This window comes from Pongo abelii, chromosome 13, assembly GCF_028885655.2.
Source record: "Pongo abelii isolate AG06213 chromosome 13, NHGRI_mPonAbe1-v2.0_pri, whole genome shotgun sequence".
NCBI lineage: Eukaryota > Metazoa > Chordata > Mammalia > Primates > Hominidae > Pongo > Pongo abelii.
Genome location: NC_071998.2, coordinates 54,856,536 through 54,882,824, shown reverse-complemented (window position 1 = coordinate 54,882,824; position 26,289 = coordinate 54,856,536). Strand labels below are relative to the sequence as shown.

The following is a 26,289-nucleotide window of genomic DNA, read 5'->3' as shown; positions in this document are numbered from 1 at the left end:
ACAGATGGTCCGTATACGGGGACATGGTCTACAGATGTTCGCTGTTGGCCATAGAGCACAGCCAAGTCAGGAAGCACTTGGATTAGAAGTAAAAATGCTTTATTTTGTTTTAAAATGTATTAGACTACAACAAATGTTTGCATGGTACACCATTTGCTGTCTGGCAACTGTCTAGGTATTCGTTGAGTCCCGATGCTCTCTGATACTCCTTAATGATTTTTCATGGATTTTAGAATCTGTACTGCACATCTTCTCTCCTGGTATTTGAGGTCTACTGACTCTAAGGCTGTGAGAATTCTCCCAGGCCTGCCTCTAGTATTTACAGAGCCTGGAGCAAGATTGCAAATGGAGACCAATAAACGCATAGATCTAAATATTTTAAAATTCCAAAGCTAGCTAACAAAACCTGTTAAATAAAATGTTTTTTCATCTCTTGTTTTAACAAATACATTTTCACAGCAACCTGGAAGGCCAGGTTTGATTTAGAATGATCAGAGACTCCTTGAATATCTCAGCTACAATGTGGTGGCACAAGGAGAGCAGTCCTTGGCCTCCTGCCTGTGATCCAAACCGCTTCTCTTCAAACCCCTGTTCCACCTTCAACCATGAGCATCTCCATGTCTAGCTTCATCCACAATCCCACAAACAGCCACTCCGTGGCCACTCCTCAAGCCTCAGGATGCACTCACTGGAGACCTGATCCACTCTTGGGGGGACCATCCCAAATCCATTTGAGAAAGAAGTCCATGCTGGCCCCAGAAGTAGCACAGGCCAGTTGGACAGGGAGTTCTGGGGTTCCAGATACTTGGATGAATCCATAAGGAGAAGAAGAGTGGGTTTTTGGTGGTGACATCACTTTGGCCACATGGACTCCCCACTGTGTGGGGTCGGGCATGGCTGGAGAATGGTCAGAGTGGAGCCCTTTGAAACACAGAGCCCAGTACAGGAGGTCCTCTTGTTGCTTCTAAAAGTGGTACCATGTTTTTGATGGCCCCAAGAAGGTACCAAGGAGATATCTGTGTGAACCATAGGTTGCACTGAGTTTAAGATAAAGACATTCTTGAGGCAATATCATTGGAGGATTTTACAACTTGGGTGCACTCTGAGCTAGTGCATTTCCTTCGTGCCTCTGTACACTAATCTCAGAACTATGGTCCTTGCTATGGTCTTCTCACAATTATTACACACAGGGTGCAGTATCAGTGCTTTTTAAAAGATGCCAGTGACCCTTTAGAGAGTACTTAACATACACCTGGAACTGTGCCACATCATCTGTGCCTTTATCTCATTGCCTATGAGATGAGCCATATGATGCCTGCTGCAAGATGAAGAAATGGGCTCTGAGCAGTGGAGTTTAGGGATTGCTTTGGGGACTCCAAAGCACAAAGTAAAGAACAAGGTCTGCCTGATGCCAAAGCTTGTGCCCTTTCTTGGTGCCTCCCACTAGAAAAGAAAAAGCAACAGGTCACCACCCTTCAACAAAACACACATACACACACACACACTATTCTCCATGGAGGAATAGTACTCTAGATTTGAGAAAGAACAGTCTTGAGAGGTTTTGTAATCCCAGTGACTCTGTGTGTGTGTGTGTGTGTGTGTGTGTGTGTGTGTGTGTGTGTGTGTGTGAGACAAAGCCAACAGGAGAAGAGCTGAGGCAGAAATCCATATTTAAAAGTGTGTGTGCATGTGTGTGCCCAATTCATGCTTTATTACAAACTGGGAACTATAATGATTGGGGATCTATGGTTCCCCCAATGTCTTGTGCAGACACAGAGCTCTGCCACTCGGATCTCCAGCTACATGGATTGTGGTTCATTGATGGTGTTAATTCTTTCAGGGTGCACCTCAGCTTTCCAGCTCTTGGGAACGACCCTACTCAATGAATGAACAAGACAGTGATAGCAAAGACACACTCTTCTCAGGGTGGGCTTCTGCAGGGAGTGGTATGACAGCCTAGCTGTTTCTACCCAACATGGAACTCTTCTATTGTGTGACAGCAATCTTTGCTCTACTGCATCCCAGTGGGCTGGCCTCTGTTTGGATGGCATCACAGTCTGATGGCGCCCTCTGCCTAATGCAGCTTCTGCTCTGTTCCTTTCACAGGTGTAACTCTCCAATGAACTGTTTACACCCCAACTCTGTCTCAGCATCTGCTTCCTGGCTAACCCAACCTTCTGCAGAGTCTCGTACTTCACAGATAACCAAAATAAAACACTAATGCCAATCCACTAGAATGTAATAGGTATGGGTTTCTTTCTGAATAGTCTCCAGCACCTAGAATGATCACTGACACATAGTGTTGGATATGGAGCTCAGTAAACAATTGTTAAATGAATGAATGAAATCCAAACAGATCTTGGCATTTGCTCATGTTGGGATCAGCTGGGTCTAAAGTAGTTCTTCTTCCATCACCCCCTATTTCATTACCTCCTTCTCCTGCCACACCAACATCCAGTCCCCTTTCATCCTCTTTCCTTTCTTTCCCTTCCTCAATTCCTGAGAATTTGTATCAGGCACAGTGGTCCGTGCTCAGAACACCTTCTGCAGTTCTTCCAAACCACCATCTCATCTCCTTTTCGGCTTCTCTTCTTTCTTTTTCTCAGGAAGCTAGGGGCCATTTACAGCCACCATATCCACCAACTGGGAGCAAATACTGACATCCTCTACTCCCATCCTTTCCAGAGTAGGAGATGGGCTCTACTCCCTTACTCCTGAGAGTAGGGAATGTTCCCAAAGAGCATCCTAAGTAATTCCAAAGAGCACTGCTGGCCTAACAAGGAGCTTTTGAAACCTTTAAAATTGTCTGCTAGGTATCAGGCATCCTATTAGGTACTCTGCCCACATTATCTTTTTAAAAGATTGTGGCAAAATAAACATAACATAAAATTTACCATTTTAACCATTTTGAGTAGTACAATTCAATGCTTCTAAGTATATTCATAATTTTATGCAAACATCACTGCTATCCATCTCCAGAACTTTTTCATCTCACACAGAAACTGTCTATTTTCAGTAACAACTTCCCATTCTTCTTTCCCCACAGCCCCTGCTAATCAGTGTTCTTTCTGTCTCTATGTACTTGACTATCCTACTTACCTCATATAAGAGGAATCATGCTCTGTCCTTTTGAATATCTCTTTTGTGTCTGACTTATTTCAGCACAATATCTTTGAGGTTTATCCATGTGTTAGCATGTATCAATTTCCCTCTTTTTAAAGCCTGAATACTATTCCATCGTATGTATATATCATATTTTGTTTATGCACTCATCAGTTCTTGGGCATTTAGGTTATTTCCACTTTTTGGATATTGTGAACAATGCTCCTGTGAACACTGGTATACTTGTATCTGAATCCTTCCTTTCAAGTCTTTAGAATTAAGAGTAGAATTGCTGAATCATAGGTGATTGATTAACTATTTTTAGGAATTGCTCAACTCTTTCCATGTTACTAACAAGGTGCTTTTTGGAAATAGGGCTCCCTGGTCAACACACAGAATCCCCTGATTCCCTCTTGGAGAGTTACAATGCACATTGGCGCAGTAAAGGATGTGAGAGGTCCTGAAGCAAAGACACCTATGTAACTTTAACCCGCCGTTTCCCAAATTAATGTGATTGTAAAACCCTTTGTGCAGAGTAACTGGTGATATACGGCTCCCTGCTGGTTTGGGAAACAATGCTATAAGCTTAGCAGGCCTACATAGGAAGGGCTGTGACCTAGGGCCAGTGGGTCATGAATATTACTCAGAGGAGACAGAGATGGGATTACCTCCAACCCCCCAGCTGGCCTGTTGGGTGGCTTTCCTTCTCCTGGCAGCTCTGCACATGCTGTGTTCTCTGCCTGTCATACTTTTCCTCTGCCTCTTTGCTTCTTGAAGTTCTACTTACGTTTCAGGACAAGCTCAGGCATCCTTGTTCCCCTTCCTTCAGGGAACTCTGAGCCTACTCTCCTAACTCCCTAGGCAGGAATTGGGAGCTCCTCTTCTGCTGAGCCCTTATTATACAGTGTGGCCCTGTTAAATTGCCTGCTTCCTCCGCTATATCAAAGGTGGTCAGCCTTAGTTTGCAACTTTAGTTCATATAAGTAATCACCTGGAGAGTTTATTAAAGATGCAGATGACTCCATCTCACTGAAATTCCAACTCAGTAACTTTGTGGTGTGCATTCAGCAGCAGCTCCAGAATGTGCATTTTTAACAAGCCTCAGGCAATATTCTCAGGCATATGATTCTGGTGATCCCCTTTAGCTCTGTGAGGATAACAGCCAATTCTGTCCCTGTTTATTTAACACATAGTAGGCATGAAACAATGGTGAATGAGTGAGCAAAGGAACAAATGAATGATGAGTGAATGAATGAAATAATCTCTTTCCTCCTCTGAAAAATGATGAGTTTGGACCAGATGTCCTCTTTTTCTTGGCTTAAACTTCATGTAATTTAGGTTATTTTTACCAAAAATTCTACACTCTTGGCAGCTTTAATAACAGAACCATATACAATACACAAACTCAAGCACATGAAACAACCAGGGAGACCTGCTGAAGAGGATTTAGTCCAAGCTAATATCCAGTCAGTGACCCAGGACTCATGAATAACCATTATTTTTGAAACTAGCAATGTTATCGCAGGCTAGAGACACAAAGAGGGCCATACACCCACGCCATGTGAATTCAGTCTCATTCTCTCCCCTAAGTGTGAGTAGCCAATGGGCGCGCCATCAGGGGTGAAAAATCGCTAGGTTTGCGAATTAGGGAGCTAGGCATTATGGGAAACCAGGGTCCAGGGAGGGGCTTAGGGTGTTTAGCTGCCTTCCTGCGGCATGGAGGGGGGCAGACTGTTAGCACCGTCAGGGCGCCCTGACTCTTCTATGGTCACTTGTCAGTGGCGTCATTGAATATAAAACCCTTGACTCTCTTTTCCGTGAGAACCCTGCAGGTTTTGAGAGGCAGCTTCAGCTTCTCACAAGAGCTGTGGCCCGAGAAAAATGAAGTCTCCCATTACTTATAACCTCTCAGCATTTCAGAGGAAAAAGGTTGGCGGTGGCTGCCAAGATCCAGCAAATATTTGGTTAGCTTGGAAAGAATGGGTGCTCATTTTTCAATTCTCACAGATTTCTCTATGCCCAGTTCTTTTTATTAAAAACTTTAAATCCAAAGTTAAAGTCGAATGGCACTGCAGGCTCTAAGCATTCATCTGTATCCCAGGGAGCAGAACCCAGGATCTAAACAAAGAAAAGTTTAATCAATAGAATTCATGAATTTCCTCTAGGAATAGGACCCAACATAGCAGAAGAATAAGCAGAGGGGCTCCTATCCATGGTTTTCTATTAGTGGATATTTCTGGGAAGGACTTTAGAGACTACCCTTTCAATTGACCAGGGTCGGCAAACTATGGCCCATGGGCCAAATCCTGTCTGCTGCCTTTTTAGTTGAATTTTGTTTTTGTACAGCCTGTTGAGAATTTTTTAAACTTTTGTATAGAGTTGAAAAAAATCAAAAGAATATTTCACAAATATCTGAAAATTAGATGAAATTCAAATTTGTGTTTGTAAATAAAGTTTTATTGGAACACAGCCACATCCATTTGTTTGCATAATATCTACGGCTGTTCTTGAACTACAGTGGCAGAGTTGAGTAGCTGAGACACGAGACCACATAGCCCCCAAAGCCTAAAATGTGTACTATCTGGCCCTTTGCAGAAAAAGTTTGCAGAGCCCTCAAATAAGAAATGTAAGAGTTGCCTCTCACTATTATTTGAACTAAAAACTATAAGATATATATGCAGTTAACTAATCATAAATCAAACACTTGTATAAGCTAACACTTGAGTCAAGAAATAAAACATTGTCCATCAATCAGCACCCAGAAGTCTTCCATGTGTTTTCTCCTCCATCAGAGCTATGAGCCTTTGTGACATTTTCCTTGCTGTTCTTTGTACTTCTACCACCTAAACTCTGTGTTTTGCCTGTTTTCAAATTGTATATAAACAGAATAACACTGTATACTTGCCTTTGCGTCTGTTTCTTTCTCTCAAATTTGTGAGACTCAGCTCTGAGTTGTGTGTGGCTGTCGTCCTGTCATTTCCTCTGTTGTCACTTCCATGGCATTTCACTGTTACTTAGGCAAGCTTCATTTGTTCATTTTACTGTTAGTGGACAGTTGGATCATTTCTCGTTTGGGGCTGTGGTGAACAACACTGCCATAAACATCTCGTACTTGAGCCATCATTGATTTAAGAGTCTTTAGAAAGTAGTGGAATTGCTGGGCTGTAGGGTATGCGGACTTTCAACTCTACCACGTAATGCCAATTTTTTCTTGGAAGAGGCTGGACAAAATCACATTCCCACCAGCCGCCACCTTTTAGGAAGCTGAGGAGCTCTTTGTATGTTATCAGCACTACTTCTACCGCCACAACCCTGGACCTAATAGTGCCTGCTCTCTGACCTTGAGGGACCAGACAAGGTTCATGGGACCATCGTCTCTTCCAGTTTGTATCTTCTCTTAAAACAATTCTGAAGTCTTAAAAAAAAAAAAAAAAAAGGCAGAAGAAAACAGTCACCTTTCTAAGATTGGTCCTTGAGATGTGATCTCTTTTGGATTCACATGCTTGGCTAGCAGGTAAACCAGATGTGAGAATATTTTGACACATCCCCCCATAGATGGGAGCTGAAGAAAAAAGCTCATCACAGCCAATGGGACAGGTGATATTCTAAATCGTGCACAGTGGACAGGATGAGGAAACCAGGGAAATGGTACCTGCCCCTTTCTCCAGGGAATCAGATTATATGATCAGGGCATCAGCTCATGGGAAGCTGATGCTTGTGTCTTTCTCTGAAGGGTTTGGGAAAACAGGGCTGAAAAGACCCCCTCCTCCAACTGTCAGCTTGCCGAAACCCCAGCACTGGGAGTACCAAGCACTAGAGGCATTTCTGAAGCATGATGTAGCGCTACTTTGAAAAGGCACAAATAAACTCCAAATCCTAGCACACATTTATCCAGTTTGTGAAGCGGATTAATAGAATAACCAATAAAACATGTATAAAAGCTTTAATTAAATCTGATGAAATAAAACTTCATGTTTTATTTATGGACACTCCCAACATGTAAAGGATTCAGGGAGACATTCATTTTTACTGTCATTTCGTCCTCATATCTATAATTAAATCCAGGCTACAACTCTGGCCCAAAGCAATGCGGCATTTTAAAGCTGGACTTGAACATTCCTTCCCGCATCATCTGCCTTTAATTATAATTACCATTCCCAGTATGTAGGAGGCTGATGGTAAAACAAAACAAACAAGCAAACAAACAATGATGGTTGCCATTGTGTTTTAAAGCGACAGGCTGAAGGAGGATTTTAGGCAGGAGGGCGTCTCCTCTATTTCCAGTTTTATTCTGTACCAAGTGCACAATCCCTTCATTTTACTTTTGACATAAAAAAAGGACTTCATGAACAAGACAAAATAACTTATGATTATATGAAACATAACTGTGACAAATCACAAAACTATACATATTAATAGAAAAAAGTGTACCTAATTCTTTAAAAGATTTATGACAATAAGCACCAGATGTGCCTCTAGAGTAAAATCGACCCCATATCCAGTATGATATATGCAGTTCATTTCTGTACGTGAGTGTATATAACTATGTACAAGAGTCTGTGTGATTTATGGAAAACAGATTTCCACTTTTTTCCCCCAAAGTGCTTTATGTCAGCAACATTACACAGGATACTTTGCTGTCTGTACAAAATAAATCTCTTTTTACACTCACTATTTCTCCAATGAGTGCTTTTTTTTTTTTTTTTGCTTCATCTGTTGCAAAAAAAAAAAAAAAAAATGTAACCGCAGAAATTCCACACCACTAACAAAAAGTGCTATTTAAAAATGCTTCTATAAAATGACATGGCCAAGACAGTCAAATAAAATACCAAATAATTAAATTGAACATGTACAGTCACTATTCCCAATACTTCAAGGCAACTGGAAAGTCAAGGTTCTCAGATGAGGGAGTTGAATTTATCCTTGCTCAAAATTGGTTTTAGGGTGCTACTGTGCTTGACGACTGGTAATTTAGAAACAAGTGAACAAAGCCAACATGTTATCAGGGGTAACTCTGCTGTGATCTACTAAAGACCTTTTTTTTTTTTCTTCCTATTTTATGATCGCTTATGTAATTTGAGGGAGACATGGGTAATGGGAGATACCCTACAGGACCAGTAAATATTTAAATAATATTTAATAGCTGATCAGAGGCTAAATTACAACTGACATTTTGATGCAGTTTCGTTAGGGAATTAAGACAATGCAGCCAATGAAATGTCTCTAGGCAGACTGATTTTTTTTCTTTTAATGCAGTAGGATCATTGTCTTTGCACTGTGTGTTTTCACAAGCACTAGTTTTGTGTTTTGTTTCTGTTTTTAAGGGGAATGACAATCTCTGGATGTTTATGAAAATGGTTACACATCAAAACTTAAAAAGACCAGGACATGAAAGGGAATGATTTTTTTGAAGTTTCCACTTGTACTGCTGCAAAAATAATGATGAAAGTATATATAAATCTTCTGCATTGTGAAAGTAAGCAAGGGACAAATTTTAAGGTCAGAAAAGACTCTCGAATCTAAGCATAGTGTGTGTAGTCTGGAAGGCATCTGAACGTGTCCTATCCTGAGGCCGCAATCTCAAGCCTGCAGCTATCAGGAAAGACTCACGGTGCAGGAAGCAGGGCTGTACTGGGTCCTGCTGCCAGCATGCTCTCTCTCTCAGATAAAATGTCCCTCTGGGGCTCCACATTGATTTCCTGCTGAGGAAGGAGGGCTGCAGGTGCCTCTACTGCTTACGCCCTCTTTAGAGTCCCTCTTGCCCCTGTGAGGTAAGAAAGGGGCAGGGTTACTGTGAGAGGCCACAGGAAGACTGGAGCCTGGTTCACAAGCAGCTCCTCTCAAAGAGGGAGGTGATGTCCATGGTTTCTAAAGTTGAGCTTTTGTTTTGTCCTCCTTCCCCGTTTCTACTTTAAATTACATAAAGCCAAAAGGCAGGGCCGACAATGTCAACTGCAATAACAACCTTGCCTTTTCATCTTTTTTTCTCATTGTACAAATGAAATGAAATGTATTTTGAGCTCCTTGTAAAGGCTTCCATATTTAAGTATGAATAGATGGTTTCTCTGAAGATAGCAGAGTTTTTTTCTTTTCAGAGTATGACAAAGGACACATGAGGGATGCTACTAGCTGTGAGCATGCATATGTTAGGCTACTTGCTTAGGCCAAGTGACACGACCCACAAAGTCTGCAAGAAGGGTGGTACTTTACAAGCAGCCTTGGAGTTCACTTGTAAAGGAAGCCTGATGTGCGTCTTTTGTAAAGCAGAGCAGGTTTTTGTAAAGTGGCTAACTCATCTCTTTTGCAGACTTTGACGTCTACATGAAAGCTTTTCTTAGAATACAGCCCACTACTCAGAGAAACTAGATTGACCAAGTGCACTGTGAAAACAAAGCCCACACTTGGTTCTTCATTCACCTCATTCTACTGCATGTTGGAATGAACTCTGGAATCAGGTAGAATACTTTCGATTGTGGGACTGTGGAGGGAGACTGGAAGGACCTGTCAGTATACAAACTGTCACAGAATCCCATCTAACATCAAGCTGTTTTAGTTGTCTTGCTGAAGATTGTAATGATCTCAGTTTGACAAATGGCATTGTTTCACTTTTGTTCAGAAAAACATTTTTAAAAAGTGAGAAAAAGTACTTGAAATATGATAGTACCAGAATGTTAGAACTTTCTGTGTCTTTGGGACTGGCCAGTGTTTATAGCTGATGCCCTAGGACTTAGGATCTGTAATAGCTATGTAGAGGTGTCACAGAAAATGACTTCCTATTTAGGCTTGATATTTTAGACCAAGTGCTATGTGAAAATTCCAGGCCTTCAAACTGGAACTCAGAAAAAGAATTGCCTCTTTCTGTAGACTTTTCGAGAACTGTCACCTCTACCTTCCCAAGATGATCAGACAATGGTGGCTGGTGGGGATATCTGAACCACAGTCAATAAGAGGGTAAGAGGGATGCAAAAGGAGGGTGGAGGGAAGTGTAGGGAAGAGACAGACAGATGAGTGGATATCCTGAAAAACGTTAGTAAAATCTGAGCACTGGAAGTCAAGCATCACTAGGTTTGGTTTTCCAAGGGAAGCTGGCACACGACTCAGTCTGTCCCAGTTCTCACATCTGGCACTTCTCTGGGTGCAGCACCAGAGTGGAGGCAATAGGTAAACCAGTCAAACAACGTTTTTCTTTGAACAAATTCTTTGAGGTGGAGTTACTAAACAGTCAACCCAGGAAGGTTCCAGCTACAGGACTGTTTGTGCGGGAGGTGCCCACTCCATTTCCCTCAGGTAACCTTTGCTAACTGCAAAACTAACATGCCAGAGGTGGGGCCAGGCAGAACCACAGCTGTGCAAAATGTCTATAGCTGGGGTGATTACAATAATAATGATTTCCATCCAAAGAACAGACGTTTACATTTTTTTTTTCATTTTAAAGTACGTATAAATAACTAAGTCTTTAAAATGCAAAAACAAAGATAGGCTGCTGGCATATAAAACCTTATTTTTCTATTGAAGAAACACTGAGAAGCAACTGGTTAGCATGTGGCTAAGAGAAAAGGGAAACCCAGGGAGTTTCTAAGAGTTGAGACCACACTATGCTTTGGACATGGATTTCCCTTGTTGTGCCTGGCTTTGCATCAGGAGCAGCAAGGGTGAGGATTAGGTGAAGCAGGTCACTATGCCTCTGGTAATTGAGGTCTTTTTCCCTGTTTGGAGTTTTCAGGTACAGTCATCCCCAAACTACATTTTCACATGCACATCATTTCATTGGGGTCCTTTAAGGGTTGACAGCCAGGAAGTAACAGGTATCCAGTAGAGTGAGGCTCTAAATTCCCTTTGAAAAGACAGTCCTCCTGGTCACATAGTCCAGGAAACCCAGAGAGAAAAAGGAGCAACTGCAATGATTCCTACAAAGCTAGCTCTGCCATTCAGTCCTGCCTTCTGAAAGAACATCAGTAACTCTGCAGGTCCCGCTGATTGGGCTGACATCCTTCCTCAAGCAGTCTGTGAGAGTACGAAAACAAAAGGTGGCAAGCAACATCAAGGTCCTGGGTGTGCAGAAGTGGCCAAGAGAGCTTTTAGCCTTCGGTGTAGACAGAGGAGAGCTGGCTGGGACAGCGGTCCACAGTGCTGATCTGCAAGAAGGTAGCATCTTCAGCCCCACTGCGGAGAGACTCCCCAAAGAGGCTCGAGGAACTTGAAGGTAAATCATACACTGGAAGAGAAAGAACACAGTAAGTCAGTAACTCCTGCCCCATGCCATGCCCACTGGAACTGCACTACAGTAATGCAGCTCACCAAGTGAGGACTAGGGGCTAAGCAGGCAACCACGCCAGCCTGGGCCCTATAGTGAGTCTCTGTTTCCAGCGACCTTAGTGAAGGAAGAGGCTGACTTGCAGGCAGCTGGCTAAAATATGACCACACGAAAGACGGGCTGAGAAGAAGTAAAAGTGTTCTAGGGAAGGCTGGGGGTGGCCTCAAAAAGGAGGTGGTGTTAAAGTTGAGTCATAAAAGAGAATGGAATTCTCACAGACGAAGAAATAGGGAAAGAACACTCCAGAAGGAGGAAACAAAGAGCAAAGACAGAGAGGGAGAGGCATGTGGGGTCAAGGGTGCTGGCAAAGCTCAGGTGAAGAGCATGTAGGGAAAAATGTGTGTGGGCAGGTGTGGAGAGCTGGATCAGGCCTAACTCATGGGGGCTTTGAATGCCATGCTAGAGTTGAATTTATTCTCTCGGCAATTGGAAACTATTTAATATATTTGAGCAGAAAAGAGGCATCTTTTATCCTTCATTTTGGGGAGGCAATGTTCATGGTAGTATGGAGGGCAGAATGGTAAAGAGGAGGAATCAGGTCAGGGAGACTTACTGGAAGGTTATGGCCAGTCTGGGAGAGACATGATGGCTCCTGCACCAGGGTGGTGGAAGAAGAGGGGCTGAAGGAGGGCTGGAGAGGAAGGTGAAGATGAGAGACATTTCAGGGGTCATTCAACAGGATTTGATGCGGTCATGTGCTTGGTCAAGTCCAGCCCAGGTCGGTCACAGGCAGCCCACCTGGTCTCTCCTGTCAGTTGACAGGATTTTCTATGTCACAGACAACCAACACACCTGTAATGCCCGAGTGAGTCGAGAAGGCTCTGTGGAAAACATCAAAACCGGCCTGGCCCATGGATGTAGGGACCAGGCAGTCCTCAAAGGAAGGCACCACACTGCAGGAGCTGACAGGCGGCACAGTTCTCTGGGAATCAGGGTAATGTGGGGGGCAGAACTTCTGCAGCTGCCCATAAAATCCTGAAATGCAAGCATGGCATTGAGCTCCTTTGGGGACAAGTTCCACAGATCATTCCAACCCAGCTAGAACCTCACTCAGCCTGGCTTCATATGACAAATGCCTTTAACTCTTAAGGCCACCTGTAAAATCTTCCAAGCAAACATTTGGAATGCACTGTTGGGCTGAAGCTCTTCTACCTTAGAGGGATTTCCAAGCTTGTTAGTGTGTAATGTTTTTATTATGTGCTTTAGTATCTGAAGTGGGAAGGCTTCTTACCTTCCCTAGACTCTCTGAAGAGTCCTGGACATTGAAGGCCTGACCTTCAGGGGAGGTTCCTACCCTAGACTCTCCCATCGGCATTTGAATGCATCTTCTTTAACTTCCTTTATCCTATATTTTCTTCTGTGTTCACACAGATTAAAATCTTGCAGAATGCTCTTAAAAAGGCCCGCTTAAAAATGCATCCATCTATCTGTCTTTCCAATAGAGAAATACATGCACATTTAGATCTTATTATCCTGGCTAGGTAAACAGTGTTCCATAGTTGGATGTACTTAACTATTTCTATTGTTGATCTTTGCAGTAAATGGAAAAACTGGAAGTGAATAATGTTATGAAAATGTTAGAAAATAGAAATAAAACACAAATAAAACTCCAAAAAAGGAAAAATATGAGAAAAGGGTAATATTTGAAAATAATCAATCATCAACCTTTTGATAATCTTATTTCATCTATTCCTTTCAATTTTTTTCCATTCAGTGTAGTTTTCCTTGGAGTCCTATGTGGTCCTTTTCTATGATCCTCCACTCCTTTCATGATGGCTTACTTTTTTCTTCTTTCTCCTTGCCTCATAATACATTTAAGTCAACAGATTATTTTCTTGGAGTATAATATGCTTTTGAAAATATAATAATGAAATCTTAGTCCATACGTTATTGGAGGGAGAGTTGTGGCTCTGCTGTTAACTCTCTACATTTCATTGTCTGTCTCCTCAACCGTAAAATGTGAATGTCATTGTGTACTTCACTGGGCTACTGTGAAGATTAAGTGAGTCATTGGATAAGGAAGTCCATCTGTAACGTTTTAAAGTACTTTATAAATGTCACTTATTATTGATATCACTATTCTGGTTTTGATGGAAAAAAAGGGATTAATAGAGGAAGTACCCCAGGATTTCTTCCACAAACACTAAATAATGGAGAATGCAGAACAAACCCATGGACTTTGGACCCTTATTCCTGTGTGCCTTCCTCTACTAGAACTGCCTCTTCTTGAGATTGGAAGGCTTCATCCCTTATTAAAGAAATGAACCACCTATCAAAAGAGAGGGGAGGTGCTATTTAAGTTTCTTCTTAGCTCTCTTTAAGTAAAACCAGGGTGAACTGATACATCCAACCTACTATGCTCTCAACCTTCTCATTTCCCGTTAGGACCCACAATGTAGTCTGTGTAACTGCTCAGATCACCCTTGCTGGGACGCTGGGAGGCCTATTCTATGGTTGTTACGAATATTGCCAAAGAATGTGTGCTTAACCGTCCATAAAGATACATACTGGCCCTCTAGGAGTCTATGATCCAAGATAGATCAAATGCAGATTTATGGACAGGGCACATTCATAGTAGAAAACAAAATGATAATATCCTTTATAAGCAGACTAGAGTGCACTTTATATAGAATCAACAGAAAAATCCACATACGGTTTGGAAGAAGATTAAATGCTTGTTATTAGTACAGATTAGGAAAATACCTAAGGAAATTCCATGTCAAGCCAGAAGAAGAAAGAATGGAAAGCTCTTGTCTTTTTTCCTTTTGATGCCCAAAGGCATGGTTTCAATAGACAGGCAGGCAAAGAACCCAAACAGACCACTCATAAATACTCATATAATTGATCATCCAATATGAGCAAACTGTAAACTCCCAAGCCCACAAAGAAATACAAATCAAAACAATGATAAAATGTCACATTCTACCTATCACATTGGCAAAGATTTCTAAAAATCATTCTCAATGCTGAAGTGTGAATGAAGAAGGCATTTCTATGTAATGTTGTAGACATTGCAAGAGAGTACAAGCCTTTTGGAAAACAGTTTGACAACCTGTATCTAGAACCCTAAAAGTGTTCAGGCTATTGGATTAAGGAAATACACTTCTGATAAAGTATCCTGAAAATATATTCTGAAGAACATTAAGAAATTCTGCACAGGGACAGTGATTGCAGCGCTAGTGATCAAAACAGAAAACTGAAGAGCCAAAATGGCCAACCGTAAGAGAATGTCTAAGCAAACGGTACATTTATGTGATGGGAATTTTAAATAGGTATTAAAACAATATTTATAATAAGCTTTTAACAACATGGAAAGACCATTACAAGGTTCATGTTTCAAAAAGCAAGATACAAAATTGAATACAAAGCCTAGGATCAGTTGTATGGATGCCTATGTTACAGAATAAAGATGGCAAGTTACCATATCTATAGTTGTCTTTGGGTATGTTTTTTTTGCCTGTATATTTTTTCTGAATTTTAGCAATAGTGAAGAGCAAGTACTCTGGATCCTGGGGTTCAAATCCTAGCTCAACTACTTACCAACTGTGTAGTCTTGACAAATTACTTAGCTTCTTGGTGCCTCAGTTTTCCAATTTGTAAAATCAAGTTAATAATAGTAATTACATCATACTGAGTTATAAAGATTAAATGAATTAATACTTACATATTATATAATTTTATAATTAGCATTTATATAATATATAATTTAATAATATAAATTACATAGTATATATGTTTGCTAAATAAAAAATAAAATTATTTTATAATGACAGTGTATTTCTTAAAAATAAAAGTTTATTGAGGGAAATAAAATTTCCAAAAAGAATAAGTAAGTTATTTAACAATAACCAATGTAAGAAAGGACAAAGCAGCAGGTATGTGGCACACCCCCTGTTCCTAGGTAGAATCTTCAACAGTTTTGGCCTTTTGAAGACCTGAGCTGTATACCTTTTCTTGCTCATGGCTCCTCAATCCTGCACTAATTGACACACAGACGAATTTCTTCATTTAGCCTACTGGGGGCTCCAAACAGCAACATGTCTGAGTGGTTTGAGGGAACCTGGAATGTGGAGATGTATGGTTTCGGTAGTTCCTTGGACTGATCTTGACTTTGGTACCTGGAGGCCACGCACAGGCAAATATGGCAGTATCATCAGGAGGAAAATGTTAGCATAAACCGCCATGGTTTGTCTACTAGAATGTAATCTCTCCTGAGCAAAATAGACAATATTTGCTATCTATATCTTTATGCAAACTCTCCTCATATTTTCCACCCATAAATTTCCTGATAGCACTCCTCAGTGTAATATCAACCTTCCAAGAAAAGATATTTTTTCACTAAACTCCCACAACTTCACAAATAGGGACATTAATCATTCAGGGACAGTGATTGATAGAGACTTTCACTGGCCTTTCATGAAAACCAATTTATTCACCCTTTCCTATCTTCTCTCCTTTTTCTAAGAGGGAACAGAAGTGTCACATGCTTCAGTCTATATTCAAGTGTTGTGATATATGAGAGTATAAAAGGTTTGTGATGTGGCAAAATACACCTGGAAAAGTTAAATATCAAATCCAACATTCTGGGCTTCATCTCCTAGTCTGGATCTGAGTGAGGAGGACAGAGTAGACTCTAATTCCTGCCTGTGGGTGTCTTGGCTGACACAGGAAACTGTCAAAACCAGAATGGCCCCACAAGCATGTTTTATCACTCTAACAGCCAACTCAAGAAAAGAAAATCCTCTTTATTAAATCTCTCCCTCCAAGTAGCCAGTTACTAGAGATGCCAAATACACTGGTGTGGATGGTTGTGGTCACTCAAAGAGTTTTCACATATTCTCTTCCCAGCGCTATTTTCACAAACCAACAATTTTTTTAAAATTCTGTTAGGGTCTTGCCACACACACAAACCCAGAGAAGTCCTAACTCATTTTCTGATGAATGGCTCCTGTATTCCAGCAGTTGGATTTCATGTAGCAAATTTGGAAAGAACACTACTTCTCGGACCCAAAGCAAAATGAGGCAAGATGTTAACACATTTTGTGGGCATAAAACCTGAGAGTGGTGGCAAGGTCAGCCAATCTGTCCGTCAGTCAATAGTGGCTATCAAGTGCTGGTTAGGGTGCTATTGCCGAAACCAAAGAAATGTAAGACATCATCCTTGTCTTTGAGGATTGATAATATAGCTGGAGTGAGAACACATGCATCTATAATAGCATAAGAACATACTTATAAATGTAAGTTGGCAATAAATGTTAGTTGTTATTATACATTTAATTTCAGAATCACCCCTCTACTTTAGTTATTTTGCCTTCAAGAATGGAGGAGGGGAGGAACTTGCAGATAAATGCATTCTACCTAAATTGCAGTTCCCAAAGGTCAAGGAGAATCATTCCTCCTCCTCTCAGTTTTGGGAAGTTTTTTTCCCCCCTCCTGAAAACAAACTTGTTCTAATTATAAGAATATTTGAGGCTAATTATAAACTAGAAAATGTAGACTAGTATAAACAAAGAAGGCAAAAATTATTATTTCCACGATTCAGAAATGGCCAGCTATATACACACAAAACTGAAATATTTTATATATTTATCTTCTGTTTTTGCCTCTAATATCATGCATGAGTTTCTTCACATACATTCATTCTTAGAAGGCTTTTTCTTTTTCTTTTAGTCATGGAGTCACTAGTGTCTCTGTGATGATAAAGAGTTCATGGTCCCTTTTGCTAATGATGATAAAGCAGCCCCACGAAGCTTTGGATTTCCTTTCCAAACTAGAAGGGGAGTGGGGAAGGTTAGAGGAGAAAGGAATTACATGAGTAAATATGATAATAGAAGGCCACCCTCTAGGGTCATGCTGTCCAAGGGAACTTTCCATGATGATGAAAATGCTCTTTATCTGTGCTGTCCAATACAGTAGCTACATGTGGTTATTACATCTTTGAAATGTGGCTAGTGTGACTGAAGAACTGACTTTTAAATTTTATTGAATTTTAATTAATTCAAACTTAAATAGCCACTCATGGCTATTGTACCTGACAGCACAGCTCTAGGGCAATCTCAATTCCCAAGTCTAGCCAACTTTGTTTCAAGAGTATTTCTAATTAAATTCTAGAAAGAAAAACACATGACCCACCCCAAGTTTAAATAAAGCAACATGAATAATCTTAGGCTCCTGGCCTTCAAGATAGAAAGTATATTAGATTTTTTAATACATCTATCTTTTCCTTGCAAATTTGCCACTTCAATCTTTGTGGAAGGAACCAGAATATAAATACATTAATAAGTAAAGAATGGTCCCTCAACTCCCAACTCCTCAAGAAGCTGAGGAATGTTTTAGGCTAAACTGCCAGGGCACTCCAACCCTCCTAGAGGTACTATGTTCCCTTCTGGAAGCAGCAGAAGGAGAAAGAAATGTGTCATCCACTTTCTTCACTTCAGACTGCAGGCCTAGCTCTCCATGCGCACCAGGGTGGCGATGTGCCCTTGTGGGTCTCCATTTATCCTACCATATGATGGTGGAGTGTCAACACAGAAGGCTCTACCCAACTGTTGAGGAACATGGATGGTGATTAATACCAGCCTACACCTCGTCAAGGGGATAAGTCATGATCTGTGTACTTAGTAGGTTTGTTTGTGCAGCAGATGGCCTTGCAAAACAAAATGCTTGTTTTCCTTTACAGTGAGGCTGGGGAACCACCACCAAACTGTGGGCACTAGGAAAAGTGCTACATGGACAACACTCAGAATCGAGACAGCCCCTTCCCTGCAGTAGGCTCAGACTGGACCATGATGATAACTCATAGGTCCAGAAGGTCCACATTTGACAATAGAACCCCTCAAAAACATCAGGAAGGTTCCCCAGAATTTCCCCCGCCAGAGTGTGACCTAATCAGGCTTGGCAGGATCCTCTAGGAGACTCCTTGGAAACAATGCTGGGTGTTCCAAGACCCCTTGATATGTCAGATGGGAAAACCCTTTAACTCCATGTGATGCAGACTGTATCAATTCAGGGATCCAGGCCAAGTGCTATAGTTTTTCAGCCACTACCCAAATCTCAGGAGTCATCTATTGTTTGACTTTTCAGAAGAAACAGTGACTAATGTGTGTGCTTGCCTTTGTTGCAATCATTGTAATTTTGCAAAATGAGGGTGTTGACAGTATCTACTTGTAATCACAAAGACTAAAGAGGATTAACAGAGACCATCCAATGTAAAGTGCTGGGCATGTGCCTGACACACAGTTCACACCCTATAACTGTTACTTTTACTTTTTTCTTTTTCTATTCTTCTAATAACATAAGCATTTCAATTTCTATGCTTTCATTTACTTGACAACTATTCACTAAGCATTTATTCAAGCATTGGGGATATAGTGGTAAATAAATCACACTCCATGCCTTTTTGGAGCCTGCATTTTAGTGAGAAAGAAAGAAAGACAAACATATAAATGAGAAATCAAGTAACATAATTTCATACTACATATGACAATAGAATGAAAATTTTCTTTAAGGGATACATAGAGATATAATTATCTTTTCTGGGATGCATTCAAGATAGGAAGAATGAAAAGGAACAAATAAGGAAGTTTTGACTGTGGTTCCCTTTGTTTGGCCCTGTCTGCTGATGGCAGGTATAGTCAGGAGGCCACCCCACAGCTCTGCTGAGAACCAGCCCTGGCAGAGCAGATTTCCTGCCGTTGGTGCTAAGCAGTTTGTGCCTGGGTAGAAGAATAAGCAGATATCAGCGGCAGAGGCAGAGTTGGCAGCCCCTCAGTTTCTTGGTCGTATGGCTGTTTGCTAGCCAAGTGGAAGGAAGGATGTATATTTATGAGCTTTACAGCTCTAATTATTTTTCCGCAGAGACTATAATTTTGTGGGTTACTACTTTAGGAAGTGTAGCGAATTTGGCCCCAGTCGTATGGTGGCTGCATATGCAGGGACATGGAGAAGCATAAGTGATGAATGGGTGGGCTCAAACCAGGACCCCAAGGACAGGGACAGAGAAGATGCATGACCCCACTCTCCTTTGCCTTCGGAATTCTTCTTTTCCAGCACTCTATGGCTCTTTGTGGATTCCCCTACTCTTTTGGGGCCCTTGGCCTACCACCTTTGAACACTTCCCATAAACCAAGTCCAGGGAGAGAAAAGAGGAAAAGATGGTACATAACCAGTGAAGCCCCTAGAGCAACTCGCTCCTTGGTTTAGGGACAGTGGTGGCATCCCCTAAGACCCAGCAAGACAAGAGCCATATGCTGACGGCCACACCAGGGTTGCTGTTTCCCCCAAATACTAGTGGCTCCACACTTCCACAACCAACTGCCAACATCTCACCACCGCTCACCACCATCCCCTTGCATACTTCTGCTGTTCCTCTTCTTCTCTCTGTGACCCTATGTTAAAGGACGATCTCAGAATTCTGCTTGTTAGTTAAGCCAGAACAAATGAAAGACAACAATCCTGGATCTGGAGGACCCCAGCCTAATGTGCAAGTCTAGAAGTTCTGGTCACCTGGAAAAGAGTTCACCCTATGCCTCTGGGCTGCTTTACAAGTTGGACTATTCCCACAGAATAAGGATATTGTTGCTTAATCCACTTCAGGGTCACCAAGTCTCATATGTCATATCCACTGTAACCAAAGGCACTGACCTACGACAGGTCTGAAAAGGTGGCTATTTTCAAGAAGCACTGACTTGCACCACATAAGGCCCCTCATACTACTAACTAAGACAAATTGGAGCATCTTTGATTACACACCTATTATAATGGTGAAAACTGAAACCAGTGATAACACCAAATGCTGGCAAGGATGTGGAGCAATGGGAACTCTCTTTCACTACAAAATGGTACAGCCACTTTAGAAGACAGGTTGGCAGTATCTTGCAAAACTAAACATATGCTTACCATAGGATTCAGCAATTGTGTCCTCTTGTATTTACCCAAAGGGTTTGAAAACTTATGTCCATACAAATCCCTGTACATGGACATTTATAGTAGCATTATTCATCACTGCCAAAATTTGGAAGCAACCGAGATTTCCTTCAGTAGGCAAACGAATAAATAAACTGCAGTACATGCAGGCAGTGGAATATTATTCAGCACTAAAAAGAAATGACCTATTAAGCCATGAAAAGACATGGAGGGAATTTCAATTTAAATGCATACTGCTAAGTGAAAGAAGCCAATCTGAAAAGGCTACGTACTGCATGACTCCAGCTATACAACATTCTGGAAAAGGCAAAACTATAGAGACAGTATAAGTCCGTGGTTTCCACAGGTTGGGAGGGAAGGATGAGCACAGAGGTAGCAAAACTATTCTGTATGATGCTATCATGGTGGATAGATGGCATTATACATTTGTTAAAACTCATAGGCTGTACAATACTAAGAGTGACCCCTAATATCAGCTATGGACTTTGAGTGAAACTGATGTGTCACTGTAGGTTTATTGATTGTAATGAATGCACCACTCTAGTGTGGTATGTTGGTAGTGGGAGAGATTTGTGTGTGGAGGGGGTGGCGGGGAGGAGGGTGTATGGGAACTCCCTGCACTTTCCACTACATTTTTCTGTGAACCCAAAACTACTCTGAAATAGTCTGTTAAATAAATGGGTGGGCACGTATCATTTTATATTATGTATCTCTGTATTATATGCCTTCCCCACCAAAGTATGTATTCCATGAAGGCAGACACCTTGTCCAGTTTGTTAATTATTGTATCCATGGCACTAAGACTAGTACCTGGCATGTAGTAAGCATTCAATATGTATTTGTTGACTGAATAAATGTAAGGAAATCTTAGTTACTTTAATAAGAATTAAAATACAGACCTTTTACTGATATGATATCTTTCTTCTTTCCACACACCCCAGTACTTAAGAGAGACCTACAGTCCTCAGCTCTCTGTGGGACTGGCTCATCCCTGGCCAACCCCACACTTTATTCCTGCTGAGAAGATTCTTTGGTTTCACTTAGCCTTGGAGTGCAAAGTCAGAGGGTAGAATAAAGGAAGGTTTGCTGAATCCAGGGATTCTGCTTCCTGGTGAATGGAATGGGCATGGGAAAGCAGATGACAAAGACAACAGCAAGTATAAGAAGAATCCCTGCTAAAAATACGCTTCCACACAGCCTAGGAGTGGGAGGTTTACTTGGGTCAGTTAGGTACTTCCCAGGGATTCAAACGCTCCCTGTCCAAGTTAAAGCTCTCAATCACTAACGGCAGTTATGAATTCCCCCAACCAACTACACTCAACAGTCTCTGAAAATACAAATTTTGATGGGAAAGGAAAAGAAAAGGGACAGAGGAGAAAGAAGATAAATGTCCTCACTCCCCTCGGCTCCCTTCATTTCTTCTCCAACACTCGGGATATTTGTGGAGCCCTTGCTCTCTGGGGACCCTTGACCTGCTGCCTTGGAAAACCTTCTGTAATCCATGACAGACCCAATGAGAAAAAAAGAACACATAGATAAGTTTCTGAAAAAGCTCCTAGAGGGCATAAGAATATAGCCTTTGGGGTCGCATCTACTCAGCCTAATTCTATACATTCAAACTTTGAATTCAGAGAAAGGCCCAGAGAATCATACACTCACTACCTACATGGTACCTTAATATTAGAATACCATAAAAATTTCTTCTTAAGTAGCCTTCTGACATTTCTGTACTGTAAGCAGGTACTTCAAACAAATGTTCCCATTTTAGACAATGAGATGGAAGCAGAGGAAATGTTGAGTGCCTTGCCTTTATAACCAATACTTTGTTTATATGATGTCATGTCAATAAAAGTGCAAAATTCATCCAACCATTCTAATATTTCTAAATATCCAGATATTTGGAATTATTTGTGGATGTAGCCTTTGGATTAAAACAAATGGGCAGCAGAATGAAAACAGCAATCACACAATCTCCTACTAAGTCCAGAGCTTTCTCACTGGTGGGTTCCTTGCTTTGGCATTTTGGAAAAATATTTTGGTTAGTGTTATACCAACCACTCATAATTCTGTCATAAGGAAGGAAAGGAACTAATATTTATTTACTCTGAGACAGGCATTGCCCCAGGTGTTTTACACAGAAAATCTTCATCATTAAAACAACTTTTTGGTTAAGTAATATTGTCCCCAGTTTATAGCCAAAAAAAAAAGGGGGGAGAAGTTAAAATAACTAAATTTATCCAAATCCTCATAGCTACCATGTTTCAGAACCAGGACTCAAATTTTTATCTATTCAAGGACATAGTTCATGTCAGATTACTGGGGCTCAGGCTCATGATCAAATCAATTTAAATACAATCTTGCCACTTTTGTTGAGGTTTCTCACTACCAGGTTGCAGGCAGTTACCCAGACTGCATCAACATTTTGGAAAGTGCAAATATTCTCATTAGGGAGAAAAGTTTTTAACTAATTAGTAAAATTGATCAAATCACCTAATCACTGAAAAATTCTACAAACCCTCAAGTGTAGAAACAGAGACATTTCAGAAATTTCTCATGGCCAATTTTCTGATTTAGCCCCTATTTTATTTCCATCCATTGCATTAACAACTTGGATTTGGGTCTGAATCCCAGATGACCCATTAATGAATTGTGTGTCTTTGGATGAATGATTTTTTTCTTGAGCCTCATTTTCTTTGAAATTTTATAGGGTTGTGGAAAATATTATGTATAACAGTGTTTATAAAAGCATTTAGTGCATTCTCTGGCACATAGTAGGCCTTCAGTTCAATTATGTAACCATGAAATAAGCTTAGAAATATGTAGAGGTTCTGTGTAACACATAAGCAGTTCTTAAGCAATTTTTATCACACAACCTACTACCATTAATTATAAAATCATACTGCTCTTAAAAGTGAAATTGCCACAATTCGGTTATGATTTTTGCCTTGGCTGCTTGTCTTGGCCATCAGTACCATCCAGGTCTTCATCTGAGGTAGGACTCTACTAAGCATCCTCCTGGAAGAGGTATAAAAACTGACTCTTCATTTTAATACAGAGTCTATAAATGGGGAAGCTGCAGGAACAGCTCACAGACTGTGTTAGGAAGACAGATTTTTCTTCGGGCTGAGAACTGAACCAGCTTGCAAAGCACTCGAGCTATTTACGACTGACATTTAAGCAACTACTCTACTAAGAAAGACGAAGATAATGGAAATAATAACCCTGAAAATTCCATTTAGGCACATTTCTTTTGAAGGAACCCATGACAGTGGTTCAAAAGTTGACCACTGGAGCAACTGCCTGGTCCCTTTGTCCTCGGAGAGATGGGTTGTAGCATGAAGGCTTCTAATTAGAAAAGTCCACGTGGTTCCAAGAAGCAAGGCCATTTTCGTCTATAGCTCTTGCTGCCAACTTGCAGGCCACAGCAAGATGCACTCTGAACATGCTGGATACTTTCTCCACTTGTGCCTCTCACAGCACCTCATCTGGTCTGTAGCAAGCTGGAAACAGCATTTATCACTGTGAACCACATTTTGGCCCTTAGGCTTATATACTCATTTCCAGGGACTAGGTAGCAGAGAAGGAGGAGGTTCTGCTACTCACATCTGCAAAAGGTTCAAACAAGGGGATGGGAGTGGGCAGAGCAGGTGGCTAAAAGGGACAATAGGGAAATAGGGGGAAAAAAACAGAGTGAGAAGGCAGCATGCTTAAAACACTTTTGATTAAAAGATGTAATCAATTTTCATTTGAATATCCCCAAACCACCCAAAACCCTAGTGCGTGGTGGCCTATGGCTTCCAAATTCTCAAAATGATAAGCTGCCAAAGTAAACTAATTGCAATGTGTCTCAGTAATTGCTATGTGTGGATATATACAGTTATAGTAAAATGGTTCAGTGAGTCCTGATGGTGATAATGCACATTTGGAAATTACATAAAATAGAGATTCTCAAAACCAAGAACTCCGGAGGGTCCGAGATGGATCTGAAAGCCAGCTCTGCCATGTACTAGCTGTGTGGCTTTGAGGGAACTCTAGCCTCTCTGAGCTTATGATCCCTATTTATAAAAAGAGATAGTAACACTCACATGGCATCAGAATCCTCAATGTGGGAAGGAGAAGCAGCACAGGGAACAAAGGATTCAGTGCCCAGTTGCCCATTAGTAGCCACCCATATTCCATCACCTGCCAACTACTCCCTATAACTCAAAATTCCTGGATACAAGTAAGGATCAGAATGAAGGGTGGAGGATTTGGATATTCTGTATCTGATGCAGTGTGGAGCAAACACTTTGCCAAGGTTGATAAGAAGGAGTTGGGAGTTTTTCTATAAGGGGGACCGCTGGTTGCTAGTATATATGTATCCCTATTGGGTGGCTGCAAGGATCAACTGAAATAATAAACATGAAAGTATTTTGCCAACAGTAAAACCCACTAAAAATTCTAGCTCCTACTGTCTCATTATAAGCCTGGTGTTACCTGTCATCCTCCCTTCTCTGAGTAGAAAGGTAAATCTGCCCATGGTTCTATCAGTCATTTTCCCATAAACTCACAAGCAATCTTTTGACCAAGGCTACTTGGATCTAAAACAGAACAAGGGAAGCATGGTAAAGAATGAAGATTTAATTTTAAATGCCCTTGTCTTTCCAACTAAGCTTTGCTGTAAGAAAGATCTGGCAGAGAAGAAGATTCCAGACAGAGATTTCATGGATTACTAAAAGGAAGTGCTTCTGCATCTCAATTCCCTTCAGCCTCCCCTGAAATCTATGTGAGCCAGCCTGGTTCTATAGCTTTTTAAAAGACTTCCCCAGCTGGGTGCGGTGGCTCACATCTGTAATCCCAGCATGTTGGGAGGCCGAGGTGGGTGGATCACGAGGTCATGAGTTTGAGACCAGCCTGGCCAAGATGGTGAAACACTGTCTCTACCAAAACTACAAAAATTAGTCCGGTATGGTGGCGGGTGCCTGTAACCCCAGCTACTCGGCAGGCTGAGGCAGGAGAATTGCTTGAACCTGGGAGGTGGAGGTTGCAGTGAGCCTAGATCACGCCGCTGCAGTCTAGCCTGGGGGTCAAAGCAAGACTCTGTCTCAAAGACTTCCCCAGGAGATAAAGGGAGGAGGAAGCTGGAGAGTCTTAACCTCTTGAGTCACAGGCAAATTGCTTCCTTTGGGTTATCTCTGACTGGGGAGCCACGGTGAGAGGGCATTGAGCCCTACACTTGGTGTCTAGGCCAGTGATTCTTACCAGGGTTGGGGGCATCAGCTCCACCTTGGCATGTGTGTTGAACATGCACATTCCTGAGCTCTATGGCCGACTCTGGAAGAAGGGCCTGGAATTCTGTATATTTAATAAGGTATTTCTTAAAGTTTGAGAGGCTCTAAGAGAACATCTTTAGATGATTTACAAACATCTGAAAGTTTTCCAAGTGAAATACCAATTTAAAACAACAGAACGGCTCTAATTTCATTTGAAATGGAGAGAGGGAGTTCTTCCCATGGGCACCTCTTCCCCTTGGGCAGGCTCCCAGCCCTTTCTGCTGGTAGATGGGGCTCTTGGGGATAAGGTGGTGATGATTGTTCCAAAAGGGCCTTGAATTACACTCTCAGCAGATATGGATCCAGATGACTTGCCTGGTTCTCTCTCCCAATGCCTGTCTCTCACATGTCAGTTCTTGGTCAAGGTGAAATCAAGGGACCTAATTTGAATGACTCAGAAGTCTTGGTCTCACTGTTGGTCCCATACTGATCTTGTGGATTAGACGTCTGTTGTCCAGCTGTAACCAAACTCCCACATTACATCCGCTTTACTAACTAGGTGATTTTTTGCTTCTTTGAATCCAAGTCTGTTATTACACAAATTTCCAGCACTCTAATCTAAAAGTGGGCCCCTACCTCATCCTTGCCAGTGATCCAATGACTCAATTATTTTTCCCTCCGAACCTCTGCTTCATA

At 41.4% G+C, this 26,289-nt stretch overlaps 1 protein-coding gene across 3 annotated transcripts in view; it reads right to left on the bottom strand.

Moving 5' to 3' along the window:
* Positions 1 to 7,369: 7,369 nt before the first annotated feature.
* GLIS3 (GLIS family zinc finger 3) overlaps positions 7,370 to 26,289 on the bottom strand; it is a 512,085-nt gene continuing 493,165 nt past the window's right edge. For all 3 annotated transcript variants that reach the window (XM_054519981.2, XM_009244473.4, XM_009244474.4), the window contains 2 exons: positions 12,209 to 12,391; positions 7,370 to 11,317 (listed from right to left, as the gene is read on the bottom strand). In XM_054519981.2, coding sequence (XP_054375956.2) covers positions 11,181 to 11,317; positions 12,209 to 12,391 — 320 coding nt within the window. In that variant the 3' untranslated portion in view covers positions 7,370 to 11,180. The remainder of the gene's footprint in view (positions 11,318 to 12,208; positions 12,392 to 26,289) is intronic.